A 17,499-nucleotide genomic window follows, 5' to 3' on the forward strand; every position below is an offset into this window, starting at 1 on the left:
AGCATGGTGGGAAGGACACAAGTTTTCTTTTAGAAGGTCAGTCTTATTTAGGGTTATTGAAACCGAGTAAACCGTTATTCCATCGTTATGAGGAAAACATTGCTGTGGAGTTTTTAGGAGCCACATGGTTATAGTGAATAATGGATGTTTGATACTTTGTGTAGTGTTTAGCTCAGCCAGAGAAAGAGAAATAGTGGGTCTCTTCTTTCTGCCTTGGTGTTCAAATGGAGGAAAATCAAAGCTGTTATACCAGAGCTATATATCAGCTAACATATTTTAGGAACTGTGGAATGATCATAATTACAAAAAAGTCCTCCAGAAAGAAATTATGACTCATAGTTTATGCTCTCTTTAGTGTTGCTATGGAAAAAGAGGTTAGTGCCAATGGTCATACAGCAATATTAATCTCTGATCTGAAAGAAAAATAAATAACAATCTCTAGCTTAACTCAAAGCAGATTTATTCTCAGTTACTGCAGCACACTCCATTAAAGGGGATAACCACGTAAGAAAAATTAAAGATGACATTGATTATCAGTTCTCAACATACAGTTAGAGAGAGTGCCTTATTTGAATTAGTGTGTACTTCAGACTCACACAAATGACTTGGTGGAGTGAGAGGAAGGGAAAAAAAGACTTTTTGATCAAAAGGAGGGCAGGAAAGATCAGCCACCACCGGCAGCTGCAAGCATGCTGATTAAAATTTCTTTATGCGTGCAGTTAGACTCAGCCTGGGGTGGGTGCTGGTTCAAATGCAGATCCTGAAACAAAGCCGTGGCAACGGGTAGTTTATAGCAGTGGAAAGTGGCTATCAGCCTTTTTCCGTTTATTTGGGAAAGCAAGGGCTGTGAGTCAGAGCACGGTGGATACTTACGTGCTGAGTCAGCACCCTCCGGGCTGCTCTGGCAGTTGTTTCCTGCCCGTTGTTTAGTTGCCTGGGCAAAACCCTGGCCAGGACCGGGGCCAAACAGCTGCGTGCTTGATTTGCTTTGCTATGGGTGAATCTTTTTCTTTGCCTGTAATAACACCACCCAACACCTTCCTCCTGACACGCAGAGTGAGCATGTGTCCTAGCGGGTCACAGTAAAACTTTTCCACCTGCAAACCTGACTTTGTTTTCAGGAGTTGGAGCTACACTTGCTCCATCATACACAGTTGCTGACAGCAAAGACCTTGCAGTCCGAACTTAGCTTGAAATTTTGCTCACAATGCACCCTGCAAAGCCTTCCTTTCTGCCACACTGCTGCATCTGCTGTGCTGATGGCAGTAAAACTTTTTTTGTTCTGTTGATGAGCTAAGCAGATTGGACTGGGGAGATACACAGATCTCATGTCCTGCATCTATGCACACAGCTCTTACTGATGGTCACAGGAGTTGTACTTGTGCCCCAAAACCACTGTACAGCTCAGAGGGTCCTTTGAGCCAGTTGAAGGCTTTTCATTGCTTTTCAGGGTTGGGTTGGCCCCTTGTGAACAGTTTGCCCTCTTACAAATTGCCATTACTTCGCTAATTCTTCTGAGCTTACCTCTTTTTCAAGAGTGTGCCTATCAGTCATCAGTTGTGTAGCTGTTTGGTATTACAGCCTACAGCAACAAAGGGTTTTCATTGCATCAGTGTAAAAGGCTATCAGGTACATTTTGCCTTCTGATCCTTTTCCTCTTTCCTTTCTTCTGTCTGTTGGAGACAGAACATGCTTCAGTCAGACCTCTATTCTCTTATTTGACAGTGAAATGGTCCAGAAAACCCGCATCTGTGCCTTTTCACAGAGGAGCTGGCTCGTGCATTAGCATGTGGGGGTCAATGGGATGCTCTTTGCTCTTTCCCCTAAAAGGGCACAGAAATGTCAGCTGGTTTTCTGTCATTGAAAATGGAAGTATCAGCAGCTGCTGAGTGCTGCTAGTTTAAATATTTATACCATAAGGGCTTTATCACACCCTTTTTCTTTGTGCAAAGCTCCCGCCAACTTCAGTGGAGGTGAAACTCTGAATCTGTGCAACAGATAACAGGTCACGTCTTCCAAGGAATAATGGTACAAGTGGAGCTCACTGTTATTGTGCCAGGAAGCATTAACAAGCAGGTTTTTAAAAAAATAATTATGTAGACAAACCTGTCAGCACCATCATGGAATACCCGTGCATATGCTTGACATCTGCCACCATGACAAGATCCAGGCACATACTCGAGATACTTGAAAGAATACAGTGCTGCTGGTCCCACGTTCTGTCTCCCTGAAATAGTAAGTTTTTAGCAGACTGATGTTTTCAGTCAGGTCTCGAGAATAGAAGGCAAGGGGACATCTTGGAATCCTGAGCTTGCTTCATCCTCTGGTTTATAAGATAGCACAAAAGCAGACATTCATGAGTTGAGTAAACATTTTTCTCTCATGCAGAGCATACCTTCTTTTGTTTGTTGGGATTACAGACCCACCTGTCCTTGTAAATGTACAATTGTGATGGAGAAAATGTTTAATTCTAGTCCTGCAACTGATGGCGGTGTGTGTACTGTATTCTGAAGTGGATATTTGAGTTAATTCTCACAGATGCTCAGTATCTGCATTTCCAATGGTTTTACTGGATAGCATTGTAATGCTCTTAGAACACTGTGCATGGGATCCATTTCAGCATCTCTAAAAGTGGATAAAGCATGGCCAGGGGGATTGTTTGAATTAAAGCTTAGCAGAACAAACAAATGGGGTGTATCTGAAAGTGAAATGTAAACATGGTGCTGGAGTTCCTGGTTAGCACTTGGTGGCTGTGGGAGGTTGACAGCTGCTACATAAAGGTTAAACGTGATTTCTTTGGTCTGTCAGTAAAATTAATCCTGCTAAAGACTATGTGGCACTCTAGAAGACATGAGTTTATCTGTGTGCATAAACAGAATATAGACTTCAATATAAATATGCTTTTAGGACTATTTAAAGTATTAGGAGTATGCTGCAGTCCATTAAAAAATGCAGATGGAGCTAGGAGATTTTGGAAAGTGCCTGACTACATTTAGATGGGCTAGAAATCTGATAAGTATCTGGAAAGTAAAGCACTGGTGTTTGCATTGCTAAATAACAGCACAGAATGAGAAAGAAAATGGTATAGGTACAATGGGGACGTGAACTGAAGTAATAAATGCTTGACCTTTAAATTTCATCTTTGCCAGCTTCTCAGACTCCTGCTCCCAAACACTGACATGGCTGTGTTTTATATTATGCTTTTATTTGTCATATTTGTAGTTAGTTACAAGTAAAAATTATTGAAATCCATTGTAGTTAATACAAAATAAAAACATAGCTGCACGAGTTATACCATGATTTTCCTTAGAAACAGTATCTCCTATATGATACCATAGACTTAAGAGCTTAACTCTTAATAGAACTCGCCTACACTAAGCTCTTACTGACTAACTTCCAGTGTGATTTACTGGTTACAGATATTACCCCTGAGGAGTAATACCTGTAAATTATTTCCTACTGGTATTTCTGCTGTAGCTTTCATTTCCCCTGTAATTCGTGATTCTAAATACAAGTTGAAGGAAGCAACCTTTTAGTGCAATGTTAAGTATCAGTAGAATTTTTATATATATATAAAAAAATAAAAATAACCCACTGCATAACCAACCAAGGATGTAAGGTAACTTGTGGGTATTGTGCTTCCCTTTCCTCCCTTCCCCCTTACCTTTGTTAAGTGACAGGAATGAACATTCATAGTGAACAAACTACCTTGCAACCTCTCATTTTCAATTACTCTTGAAAAATTACAGACTAGTAATTTTGAGAGTAGTTAGGTGACTTTGATGAAAATTATTAGCAGAGAATCAAATCCTGTGGCTCTGCAGACTCTACTTATGTAAACTCATCCCTGCCATGAAGTTCAATCCGTAAGACATTGCTCCCTTTAGACATGCCTGAAAGGGTATTTCACCTTTTTGAAATGATTGTCCTTACATCCCTGTAATTATCTAACTCTTCTGTGTAGATATAGCTCTATATATGAAATAATTTGTAAAAAGATAAATTATGCTATTTTCAAAATACTCTGAGATACAAAGTTGTGCAGGTGCCAAGTTTGATAGTATATTGCTAAAAAGACTAAGAATTTACTAGTGTTATCCGAGTATATATACTTTAAGCTGGGAGCATAGATTTAATATTGTGGGGGTTTATTTTTGCTTTTTTGCATTTCATACTTTCTTCAGACTATCTACCAAACTCCTATTTTTTTTCTGTACCTCAGAGGTACAGCAACTGATCACACATTCGTGCTTGCCATTAATATATTTCCCTAACTCTGGTAGATTGAAAAGCATCTTTTTGTTTCCACCTAAACACAGCAATTTCTTCCAATTGAGTAGAGAGAGACTACTGGCAAAAATCTTTCCCCCACTGGATGGAACCAATTTTTTAGCTTCGCCCTCTAAGTACTCTGCTCTTTTAGTCCTACAGTGCTGTGGAGCAAAGTCCCAAACAAACTACACATGTTGTGCACAGTTACTGAGGCTGTTAGTGTTCATGGAGCATGGCAAGGAAACTGAAATCAAATGTTCTCATTGGTATTTCTACGTTTACATACAAAACTACTCACAGTGCCCTGAAATACTAAGAGAAGAAAAGAGAACAGAAATGTTTAGGTTTTGACTACTCTCCATGCATTCCTCTGACCTTAACTCTAAGAAAGCCAGCTGACCAGCTTGCTTCTACTAGACATACTCTCTTCCCGCTAGTCTCTTACTGGTGTTGGCAGCGTCTCTAAATTCATAAAAACCGGTGACTCAGCCTAAAGCAGAGCAACACTGACTTCGTTTACTCTGCATTCCAACACGATGCAATAAATTATCACTGCAGAGAAAAGGATGGAAGAGGTTTAATTGCTGCTGCTGCCTGTGTAGCTGAAACTAGTTATTAGCCTCAGTAAAACCGTGCATATCTGGAAGATGAAGGAGGGCTCAGGATGATTACGCTGTATGGTCTACCTGCAGGACAGCTGCTTGGGCCTTTTCTTCATCAGATTGTTCCATTTCCCCGCTAAATGGGTTGTTTCTTTCATCATACAGTTTCTGGCTAGAAACTTCTAGAGGCATCCCGTACTCTTCATCATCATCTTCAACAATGGACAGCTCGATGTTGTTGTTCATCATGGCTTTGCCTTCCATTCTGGCTTCCTGCTCTAGAGAATCGACCACTGCTTTGCCCTCCTCGGTCAGCGAGGTGGTGGGTGTCATATCCGAGTGCATGTCAGCGAAGGACATTTCATCCTCATTCTCAGCTTGGTCATTGCTTGCAGTTTCCGATGGTCTGTCCTCGGCTTCTGCAGGGCTTTCCCCTTCGCGGCCTTTCTTCGTGTTGAATGCGAGGGGAGGTACTTTGAAACCCGAACTCTTTGAAGAAGAGGACTTCTGATGATGTACAGTAAGTGATTTCTTGATCTTTTCTCTCCGTTCAGGTGACACGATCTTTGTGCTGATCTTGTTCATCTTCTTCTCGATGTTTTGGCGGGAAAATGCTTTCTTGAGGCTGTCTACCTTCTTGAGGCTGGACCTTTTAAGTTTCTCAGCTCTTGATTCTTCTGTTTTCTCCTCTGCACTGTCATCCACATCATCTTCCTCGTGAAACATTTCATCATCTGAACCCAATTCCACTGTGTGCAAGGTTTCTTCCAGTGTTTTGTTCTCATCCACAGGCTCCTCTTTCCCTTCTGTAATGCTGGGAATAGGCTCTTTTGCAAAAACACTGGCAGGGATCTCATTTTCCTCCTGAAAATAATTGACAATATTTAAGTTTTACAGTTCTTGGGACCCAAATTTAATAACCAAAGCACAACCCTGAACAATTACTTCCTCCCCCCCAATGATGAGATGAAGAAAGCTGAACATTTCTTGTTATTTCAGTATATTTAACCAGTAGCAAGCCACTCAAAGGCCACTGAATCATTGTATCGTGAAGTTTAAGACTAATGAGCTGTAAGATTTCTCTTTCAGAGTGACTTGGAATGTATGCAGGATGGAAATCCCATTCTTTGCCATTTAAATTAGATACTCTTTAGTAAGAGTTTAGCTATAAAGTGGTACACCTGTCCCTGGGGAGAAGGTGAAGTATGGTGGCTAAAGAGGTTGTACTGCAGACCCCTGTGTAGACCTACAGAAGTCACATAACCCCACAGAGCTTTCAGTTTCTCCAGCCAAAGACTAAGAATATATTTGCAGAGATGTTGGTTGCATCTGGGAGATATCTCAGATGGCAAATGCAACTAGCGCTTCTGCTGTATTTCTGGAAAAATGTATGTTGATTGTTGATACTGAGACACTATGCAGCCCATGATGTTTAGAGTATATCCTATTTTAAAGCTATTTACAGAAAAAGAAGCTAGTAAATTTGGTTGGTAAATATTAAAATCTCAATAGAACAACTCCTTGAAACATAAGAATAAATAATTACGGTATACAGAAATAAACGGACATTATACCACACAGAAAACACTAGTAGTCACTCCTAGCTAACAGGAAAAGTACTGCTTTTTAGAAATAAAATGAAAAAAGGGACGTGGAAAGAAAGAAGGTTTCTGAAAACAAAGCAGGCTAAAGAAGGGCAGAAGCTGCAACTCGTAATGAGGGGTATCTGCAACTACCAAGCGCAGAAGCTCTGCAACCCCGAGCAGTGCAGAAGCAGCACAATGAACACTCTGTTCCGTGGTAGGCTTTGCAGGCATCTGCCCATGCAAAGAAAATGAGGCTCCTCGCACACTCCCTTTTCCTTTCAGCACTGTCGAGCCTTAGATCAGCACAGTCTCTATTCATTACCGTTTTTATCACCTTCAGACACTGTACATGCCATTTCACTTAGCCACATGGATTGGAAGGATTTTCTCTCCCCCCCTCCTCCCCTCCCTCCATATTTATCTTTAGATACAAAAAGCAGTAAGTGCTGAGTGAAATGGTTGTAATAGTCTCAGATCTGTCCCTAGTGGGCCTGAGTGTACAGTTAAGGGGAAGAAAGGCCATATACACTTCCAAGTTCATTCTCATTATTTCAGGACTGAGCATACAGTTGTGATCACTGCAGAGAATAGTGCCCTGGGTTAAATTTGCTGTCAAGGCTGTATAAGGATGTTGTCTGTGGTTGTTGTTTAGCCTAAAGAAGAAGAGGCTCAGGAGGCACCTTATAGCTCTCTACAACTACCTGACAGGAGGTTGTAGCCAGGTGGAGGTCAGTCTCTTCTCCCAGGCTACCAGTGACAGGACAAGAGGACATGGCTTCAGCGTGCAGCAGGGAGGTTTAGGTTGTACATTAAGAAGAATTTCTTCACAGAAAAGGTGATTAGACATTGGAATGGGCTGCCCAGGGAGGTGATGGTGTCACTGTCCCTGGAGGTGTTTAAGGAAAGACTGGACATGGCACTCAGTGCCATGGTCTCGTTGACATGGTGGTGTTGGACTCGATCTCAGAGGTCTTTTCCAGCCTGATTGATTCTGTAATTGTTAAAAACAAAGTAGTACTGACTATTTTGTAGCCCTTCTGGAACTAAAGAATATGCAATGTAGATGGGCAGGATTATTTTATACTGTATATACACAGTATATAGTCATATATACAGTGATTCAAGTATGTTGATTAATATCCCTCAAGGATGTAATAATGAAAAGTATAAAAAAAATGGATAGCTGTTTGACAGTTTGTAAATGCTTCACTTCTATGGTTTCTGCATACCTTTCTGGGCCATCAGCCTCAGTTGGATACACTGGCATGGACAAAGCTTTACATGCCCCTTGCCTGCAGTGGAACATCTAATGAAGCCCACACTCCTCTCCTGACACCTATAATGTTGTTCCAACTATCAGCAACAGTGACCAAGATAACAAAACAAAGGAAATCTGCACCAGCTTTAAGTGAAACCAGCTGTAACTGCTGGACAAATATTTGTATTTTCTCTCCACTGCAGTTAATGAAATGTGGATTACATGAGAGGGTGCAGCGTTGAATTATTCCCCAGAGCAGGAAAACTCAGTATAAAGCATAATTTTCATGTCCAGAGCATTCTTTCCAAACCTAGGTAATCACACACAGTTTCAGATATCTGAACATTCAGGTGTTAAGTGTCTAAATGGTATAGAAAAGTTTGATTTTAGTGAGTAAAGATGGGTTGTAACTTTTAAAGTATTTTATCTAGAAAAGCGGTGTCATATGATTTGATCCCAGTGCAGTCTGAGCCAGAGATGGGCCTGTGCAGCCTTTCTCAAGGTCAGTTGAGCTCTGTCTACAGTTATTTACCTTACACTGAAGTACTGCATGCAGTCTCTAGAAGAATATGGACATACATCTGATTTCAGTTTTTATCAAATTTCTGACTGAGTAGAAGAGAGACTGTCAAACTACCCGTATTTATAAAGAAAAAAGAACAAATTAAAATATACTACATAATAATGAGATAATTATCCAATTAAAAGCAGATCCTAAGTGGTCTTTGGCTATCTGGCTACCTTTGGCTATCATGCAGTACTGGCATTCAGGTAATCACCCCTCTGTCTAAGCTTCCTGCATGGCCCTGAAAAATATCAGCCTCTGGGCATCTATTTGTCTTCCTGTAAAATGGGAATGACATGCTTTCCTATGTCATGTTTCTAAAAGACCTTAGGATCACAGGAACTATTAAAATGCAAATGAAAAATTAAGTAAAATGCTTTGAAAATACAAGGGTGGTATAGCAGGAATGCTCTGTGGTGGAACAAACATTTCTATGTCAAACACGGTTAGTGATAACATGTTGTAAGTGGGCTATTGATAACTGTTTGGTATAACAAGTTTATATGACAGCTGTATTTTGTTTTGATACATTTTTCAAGCAGTCTGATATTTCATTTAGGAAGACTAGAACAATACACTAAAAAATGCCGGCTGTTACAAACTGCATAACTATTTTCCATGCAAAAAAAAAGGTAGAACTTTGATCTTTTCTTCCTGATCTAATCTAAAATTCTAAGAAAGCAATACATCTTTGTATTTTCCACATCTGAGTCCAAAAACAGCACTTGCATTTTTTGACTGTAGGTAGCTAGCTCCTGAATTTTGTTTTTCCATGTAGGAGATAAACAGAATAGTGGAAGTTCTCTGTATAAAACAGCTCTTTCTAATACTAGTAATACTTGCATAGTTAAAATCAGTGCCTTCCCTGTGGCTTTGATCAGCTAGTCTTGGGAAGTTTCTGTAGGTCATAATCTCATCCTTATCTTTTACCAGAAGGGAACAAGATCCATAACAGTGTACTTTCAAAACTGGATGACCTGAGTGAACAGGCCATCTCAAGGAGTGGTGAATCTCTGATGCTGCATGAGGGAAATCAGTGTGCTTTGGTTTGGACTTTGTTAGATTTGCTGTAGGAGGCCATGACCTTCAAGAACGAGAGACAGCATTTTGCAGTCCAGGCTCCTCTGTACTTTGTAGATGCTGTTATATGCCTAAATGATTACTAGTCCAAAACTTGTTTTCCTTCACAAAATAGGTCAAAACATGACAAATCCTTCTAAAACCAGCTATAGCTCCACCTTTGGACAAATACATGCTCTTCAGACCTGGATGTCACCACAGGGAGGGAGGAGGGCAGGGAGGAGGAAATTGCCGCCCACCCACTTGCACGTCCTGTGCAGGCTGGGGCGTTGCCTGCACCGTCCCCCTGACCTCCCACAGCACAGCTGGGTGAAGCCATGCGAGGTAATTTTGTCATTAATCAACAGCAGAGTATTTTCCCTGCAATGCTCCAGTGGGAAATATACTAGTTAGATAATAGCACTATTGGTTTGTAATTCTTCTGTTTCCCTCACTTGTTAATTTTTGAGTTTGAAGCTGCTTTTTCAAAAGATTATTGCAGTGACCCAAACAACAAGATACAATCAAATGGCTAATTTCCTGTGCCCTCTTCTTGCTTCATTTTACATGAAGGATTTCCCAACAGCAGCATCTGAAAGGGACTTGAATATTAGTGTGCTTGACCCCAAGCTGCAATTTTGACTTATTTTATCTGTCCCATTTGCATGACATTTAACCAGTAAACATGACATTTAATTGAAAAATTAAACATGAGCTTTTTTTATCTTGCATTTTGCTTTTGCAGCTAAAAAGGCAAACAAACCCCCCACCAAACCAGAACCAAAAAGCTGGTCATGTGGCAAGAACAAAATAGAGGGGAACAATGCCAAAGCTTAACAAGGATTTTTAAAACAGTCACTTCAGTGTTTTGCTAAATTGCTGTGTCATTTGTAATAACTTTTTCATTCTCAAATGCTTGGAATGGAGCTCCCTTAAAATATGTCACCAATTAAAGAAATATATGCAGACAGTCTAGGGAGAGAAAACTAAGAGCATTTTAATGGAAAATATGTAAATAGCCGAACTTTCCTAAAAGCAGTTCATTCTCAGTGTGTGTGCTGAGGGAAAGCTGATGCTGGAGCGTGGCAGCAGGGTTTCATAAAATGCAGAGCTGGAGCTCAGTCGTGTATTTTGGCTATGCTCAGTGCTCCCACTAAGTATGAGGGAGTTTAGGGTATATGGTGAATGCAGAACTGAATCACGAATGTGTATATTTATTTTCATATTGAGCTGTCTTCCTAAGCTGGAGAAGCTGGTCCTAATGAGAAACATGCTGTGCAAAGTTTGGGATTGGTTTTTTTCAGTGGAAAAGAAGAATCCCCCAGCTGAAGAGAAGCCTCATACATCCAGATTTCCCTTTTGTTTTTTACAGAGATCTGGCGTCGATATTGCTTCACTGCTGTGACCTCTCCTTCCTGCAATTGTTTTTCCATGGATTCCTGTGCAGGGTAGGACAGAAACCCAGCCAGCCTTCTGCTTTTTCCTCTGTACAATTATCCTAGCAAGGCAGAGGCCCTGCTGACTAGCAGGTTGTCCCTCCTCCAGCTTGAAAGGAGATCCTGCAGGGAGATTCCAAGGAGGTGGGCGTGCAGGTAAGGCACCTGTCCAGGTCATCAGCAGGCATATGGGCACAGCCTGGCAAGCACCACCACCCCTCTGGGCTCAGCCACTTCCCAGTAGCAATCCCAGCTCCTCCCAGCCTCCACTGGAGAAAGCCCCGGGCGCTGCCTACCCCAGCCATCCTCCCATGCCGCAGGGAGCTCTGCCGACCACCCTGGTTTTCCAGACAGCCACACTGCCATTTAGCAGCAGGCCACTTCCAGGAGCAATTCCCAGTTGACAGCTGATTTATTATTTTTTTAACTGAATTTGACTGCAGTGTTTCTTTTTTAAAACTTGTGTTCCTTTTATGCATTGGCTGGGATTGGTTAAGTTCATCTGCCCATACTGTGGCAACATCTTTTCCAGTGAGAGACAAGAACAGCATTACCTAAATCCCTGGAAAGCAATGAAGAACAGACCTGCTGTCCAAAGGTACCGGCCCAGTGATGGGCAGTGGAGAAGAAGTGGATTTTCTTCAACTTTTGTACTCGGACGCAGGCCCGTGTTGTTTTGGTTGTTTGTGCACTTTGGTTTGTTTGGTTTGGTTTTGTGCACTTTAGGACCCAGCATTAAGGCAAGATTCAGAGGTTTAAATAGGCCTATCTTTGGAATAGTATTTAGTATCAAGAAACGAGAAAATCCAGCCCTCCCCTGTCGGGACACTGCTTTACCTCTCACACCCTTCTGCGTGAGTTTTACTGTTGCTTTCACCCGGTGCCTACAAATTGCTGGCACTGGAGAGCCCTACTCGAGGTAATGTCATCTGCCCCACACTCACAGAGCTCTGCTTGTCTTTACTCTCTGCATTTTTTAAAGTCACCTGGAGGAAGACTCTTGGTGCAACAAGGAGGCCTTAATTGTCACACTCAGAAGTACTAGAAATGTTACAAAAATGCCTTCCCCCAGCCCTCGGTGATGCACCACCCCACGGGAAGTGTTCAAGGTCTCTGAACCTGGAGGCGGGAGCCAGTCATTAGCGAGCGGGGCCTGGGAGATGGCAGTGTTTTGACATACAGTAATGGATCTTAAATTAGTTGCAGAACTGCAGAGAACATGTGTCTTTTAATTTACCCAGTCTCTGGAATAATTTCCACATTCCTTCTGGGGTGGAAACATGCTGCAGGCTCCTCCTCTTCTGGCCTGACAAGCCTGGACTGTAATTTGGGAGAACAATAAGCAGGGAGGTGGGGGCTTCCTTTATGGGGGAATTGCCTGTGCACTAATCAGGCCTGCCAGCTTCTAAAAATTAAGTACTACTTAATTTTAAAATTAAGTAATACTTGTTTTCGGATGGGTTAAATAGGAAGAAAAAACAACAACCCAAGGAGCGGAGTTAGTGACTGACAGATTTAACGCCCAGATGTTTAGCATGAGGTGTTGCTGCTGTGCCCGAGCTGTGACTACTCCAGCCGCATGTTTGCTCTCCTTCCCTCCCTCAGTGATTTGTGGAGGTCTGTCTTTATTTTTTTAAAATATGTGAAAGTCACGTCCTGTGTTTAGTTCAAGCTCACGGCATGTTCTATCCAGACCATTGCTTAAAAAGGGGAAAATATGCAAACTGCTGCTATCACTGGATGGACTCCCAGGAAGCTGAGTTTTTAAGCTGAATCTTTTTAGCTCATCCCTGAACGGGCCAGATCAGCCTGCAGAGTGAAGCAGGGCGTGAGGTGACAGGGAGCTGCAGCGCTGCCCCTCTTCTGCTTCTGAGGGCAGATGCAATGGCAGTTTTTAGTGGCATTTCTACTCCAAGTTAGCAAAACAGGCTCTTTCCTCAAGTTTGCAAAAAGAATAAGGGCCCTTCAAGTTTACTTAAACCCCCGTCAAACCACATAGCAAAACAACTCTTCCCCAAGTATGCCAAGAGTTAGTAAAAGATGGCTCTTTCACCTCACTTGCTGAGAATAAAAGGTGGCTGTTTTTCCAGGTATGCTGAGAGTCAGCAAAACAAGGTCTCTTTCGTCATATTCACTATGAGCTAGCAAAAGACAACTCTTTCTCCAAGATTGCCAAGAGTTAAAGAGGAGTCTTTCCCAAAGTTTGCTAAAAGTTAGCAAAAAAAAAAAAAAAGGCCTTTACCTCAAGTTTGCAAGAGCAAAAAAGGCAGCTCTTTCCCCAGGTCTCCTAAGAGTTAGCAAAACATGCTTTCCCCGTGTTTGCCAAGAGGAAAAGTGGGCGTTACTCCCTGAATTTACTAAGTATGAAAGACGGCTTTTTAGAGAGGTTTGCTAAGATGAAAAGAGGGGTTTTCTCCCGAGTTTGCCAAGTTAGCAGAAGGACAGCTCTGTGTGTCAAGTTCGCTAAGAGTTAGTAAACAGTCAGCTCTTTCCCCAGGTTTGCTAGGAGTTAGCAGAAATGGGCTTTTCCCTCAAGTTCGGCGGGGCCGGGAGCCTGAGCTCGGCGCTGCGGGGAGCAGAGGTGGCCGCGGAGCCTCTCACCTGGAAGATGAGCACCTTGAAGCGGTCCCGGCGGAGCAGCTGGGCGTGGTGCTGCTCGAGGCGCCGCACCTGGTCGCACTGCCGCTCCAGGCGCTCCCGCACGGCGCGGGTGTGCGCGCACACCTTCCGCGACTTCTCCAGCAGCTTCTCCACCGCTTCCCCCGTCGCCCCGTGGCTGCGGCACAGTTTCCCCAGGTCTCCCTGAATGCCCCGCACCGCCCCTTCCAAACCCCGCTGCCTCTGCTCCATCTGCCGCTGTTGACCTTCCACCGCTTCCAGCATCGAGACGAGTTTCTCCAGCAGGGCCAGGACGGTCAGAGCGTTCACCTGCCCCCCGACCGCCTCCGACGGCGGGAGCGGGGGCACCGCGCTGCCTCCCGCCGCCTCCCCCATGGCTGCGCCGGGACGGGACGGGACGGCGGCCGCCGGCGCCGCTATTAAGGGCTGCGCCTTCCCCCTCCCCCGGGGAGGTTTCGGGCAGAGCCCGGCCCCGGCCCGCCCCGGGCAGCCTGGGACCGCCGGGGGCGGGCCGGCACCGCGGCCGGCACTCCGGTGCCTCCCCCCGTCCCGTCTCACGTCCCTTTTTGAACAGCCAGGGGTGTATTCTCGCCCCGTGCTTCGCGAAAAGCACCAGTTGCCTCCTCGCAAGCATCAGTAGATGGCAGGAGATACCGCGAAATGCGCGCGGGGATGGGAGGAAAGCTCGGAAGGGGCTGGGAAAAGAGGGGAAGAAAAAGCTGTTGGTGGTGATGGTCCGGGAGAGAGTCTGAGAGTATAGGCTGGAGTTAAAGCCTGTCGTATAATCCGAAGGAATTCGGCTAATAAGACCAATTAAAAGTGTTTAAATTATTGCTATAATCAATATAACGATTATTACAACAATTTTATATTAACATGCTTTTTAAAAAGTAGATTGTTACCGTAATCCATGTATCAATTATTACATTAATCACATATTAATGTACTATAACAGTACACAATAATATAGTATTAGTATTTTTATTCTTATATTCGCCTACTGATAATAATGTATGATAATTGTCATAATAACTAACTTATTTATAAAACATTCACACGTGGTGAATCAAGTGTCCCATCACTCCTTCCACCGAGTGAGCACCCCCATGCAACACTAGACCGGGCGGTCTAGTAATGTAAATATTTTAATGTAAATATTTTTATTAATGTAAATATTTTTCCTTGTCATTACTGTTATTATGACAGTTTTTTACAATTATTTAGATTATGACTATTCTATTCTATTCTATTCTAGGTTTTATTAGTAAAAACCCCAAACAACAGTGTGGTGTTGCATGGGATGTTTCCTCGGTGGAAGGAGTGCCGAGAGATTTGATTCACTGCTTCTGATGTGGAGATTAGCAGTGCACTCTGGTTGCCCTGGCTGGATTCTCCAGTGTTTCTTCAGTAAAAAAGACTCATAAGGTCAGAGTGGCTGTTATGGGGGAATAGTGATAAACTGGGTGTGGTGGCAGAGGAACTATGTTCTCCAGCACCAAAAGGAGCTATTTGGCATGGAGAAATACCAAGCTGTTTATTCAGAATAATACATAAGCTGTTATCATCAGGGAAAATGTTGCAAAGTTTCATGAACTTGGGTAGCTCATCCATATTCTGATGTTCTCAAGCACAGTCAATTTCTTTTTATTTTCTGTCCTTGATATTTGCTTGGTAACAGGACTTCTTGCTGCAACACAGATATTTCTAATGCTTAGGTATATAGAATTCTAATATTTGGGTAGCTGAAATACAGTATTTTCTAATATTTGGCTGTATATACTTCCTTCATGATTTTCTTGCATCTTGTAGATTAAAAACATCTTTTTGGAGTCCAAATGGCCATGATCCCTGCCCTTTCTTTTGTACACAGTAAAAAAAGTAATTAATCATTTTACCATGAAAAGGAATAAAAATTAATGACTGAAGAATTATGCAAATGAGACAGCCATTTCAAACACCACGTGCTTGAGCCCTGAATGTTCTGCAAAGTTACCTTTTTTGGTCCTTGCTTTTTTTTTTTTTTTCATGCTGCAACTTCTATTCTTTGAGTTGTGGGAGCTTGAAAAATGCATTTGTGAGTGAGTTCACTTCAGAAAAAAAAATCACCGAGTCTGCCAGAGTTGTGCACAGGGAAAGTATGCTGAGACTGTAAAATATGCAGGCTGAGAGGGGAGTGGACATATTTTAAAGGCACAACCTAAACAAAACCCTTCTGTTTCCATGAGCTCTCCCTGGCAGCACTGCTTGACCCGCCCTTCCTTGGACATTCGTGTCTCCAAAGGGCTGCCGGTGTCTTCCCCTCTCGGTACAGGATCCTGCCCATCTTGCTTCCTCTCTCCCTCCCTTCTTTTTGGCTGGGACAGTGGAGCCGAGGCAAAGAGGAGGAATTTTGCAGAGAGCAGTAGCTCACCTTGCTCTGGCATGGAGCAACTCAGCTGTGTCCATGCCCAGCTACATATCTTCCCTGTAGCAACATAACTTTTTAATTTGCCAAATGAATTTTTTCTTCAGTTTTGATGAGCTGTGGCGAATCCCTGGTCTGGCTGTGGTCCCAGCTGCTGGCCAAGCTGGCTTTCCAGCCCGTCTCTGGTTTGCACTTTGGAGCCTGTCTCCCTGAGCCTTTCTGCATCAAGCTTCTGCTGTACCTGACACGTCTGTGTGGTGGAGGAGAGAGGCAGGCTGCCTTTGGAATCTAAAGAACACTCCCCTGGCTCCTGCTATGAGCCTCCTGCAAAGGTTCTACAAGTTTTTGAGTGTTTAAAACTCCCAGCCCTGTGTGCATCCTGCGGAAAAGGTGTGATGCCCCATGGGAACCAGCACAAAATCTGAAGTATGGTTTCCTGGCTAGTCCTCTGACCCGGCAAAGCAAAGCCAGGGACAGCAGCGTTGATGTAGTTGGAAGGCCTGTTGCCACCCATGGCAGAGGATTCCTCAGGGTCCCTGTGGTTTGGGAAGTGCTGTGTTGCTCCTGTGCTCCCTGCTCAGCCTTGCTGCTTGCAAGGATCACCAGCCCTGAGGCAACATTGTGGGGAAAGGAGGGGTGATGACACCAGGAAATAAGATGGCCCCAAACTGGTACCTCTCCCAGTCTGCTGCTAAATTCCAGGTGTGGGTTTTGACACCAGCTGTCAGCTCTGATTACCTGTCACATTTGTAACAACACTGTCAGGCTGGCTGAGCTGCCAGCGCTTGGAGGAATAAGAGAATTTTTATGCAGGGTTTTGGTTTTTTTTTTTAGATTTTATTGATTAATTTGGCAGAGTAGTGGAGGAGTTTTTTTGCCAAGTTTCAATACAGTTTTTACTGGTGAGAAACTTTCTAGAGGAAAACATTTTACATTTATTTAGAAAGAAGAAGCATTAAAGAGATTAAATTTATCAGGGTCATCCGATGTAAGTCAAGAGTTCTTTTCATGTGAAATCAATATGCGTGAATTATACGGACAAAAATTGGAGGTTAACTCACTCATTACTCACGTGGTGCTCAGGATAATAAATGTTTGATGCTGGAGCATTAGTGATAATTTATTAGGCATGGAGTAATAGGTAAAACAATATGACAGGAAAGGAAGGAGAAAGGAACTAATAAGGGAGGGAAGAATGGCAGGGACTGTGCAGGTCATCGTCATTTTATTGAATTTCATGTCCAAGCTACCAGTGACTTTAAAGGTGTGGTGTGAAGCCATCTAACTGTGAAGGTGAAGGGCTGGCTAATGAGAAGAGCTGTGGATGGTGGGGGAAGAGAGCCCAGCATGGGAAGGCTGGTGCCTTGAGGGGGCTGATATTTGTTCCGAATGGACAAGGGAGAAAAGAGAAAATGGATAGAACACTGGATGGGAAGAGGTGGTGCTGTGTCTGCTCACACCAGGTCCAGCAGTGTCTGCCCCCAGTGAGGGGACAAAGACATGAAATTTGGTTGCCTCTTGCTGAAGGGTTTCTCTGAGGGCTGTTCCTGGGCCAGCGTGACATTTCCCTCCCTATGGTCTGCCCCATCTGCTGCAGTGACATTTGTCATGCCATTGGAACCTCTGCCATTCAGCCAGAGTTGTTTGAAGCCGGTCAAAAGCTTCTGGGGAAATGGAGGCTGGACTGGCTGGTTCATT

The 17,499-nt window shown here is 43.3% G+C and overlaps 1 protein-coding gene across 1 annotated transcript; it reads right to left on the minus strand.

Annotated features, from left to right (window-relative positions):
* Positions 1–3,184: 3,184 nt before the first annotated feature.
* CAVIN2 (caveolae associated protein 2) lies at positions 3,185–13,841 on the minus strand. The gene is made up of 2 exons (XM_064660479.1): positions 13,380–13,841; positions 3,185–5,738 (listed from the first exon to the last, which is right to left on the minus strand). Exons 1-2 carry the CDS (start codon positions 13,770–13,772, stop codon positions 4,941–4,943), a joined length of 1,191 nt encoding a protein of 396 aa, XP_064516549.1. The 5' UTR covers positions 13,773–13,841; the 3' UTR covers positions 3,185–4,940.
* Between the last annotated feature and the right edge of the window lie 3,658 nt (positions 13,842–17,499).

Source organism: Pseudopipra pipra, chromosome 7, assembly GCF_036250125.1.
Source record: "Pseudopipra pipra isolate bDixPip1 chromosome 7, bDixPip1.hap1, whole genome shotgun sequence".
Taxonomy (NCBI): Eukaryota; Metazoa; Chordata; class Aves; order Passeriformes; family Pipridae; genus Pseudopipra; species Pseudopipra pipra.

Excerpts from the sequence above, each read along its gene's own strand:
- CAVIN2 (XM_064660479.1), bottom strand. The coding sequence starts at position 13,772 with ATGGGGGAGGCGGCGGGAGGCAGCGCGGTGCCCCCGCTCCCGCCGTCG. Across the intron at positions 5,739-13,379 it reads TCAAGGTGCTCATCTTCCAG|GAGGAAAATGAGATCCCTGC; the intron begins GTGAGAGGCTCC and ends AATTATTTTCAG.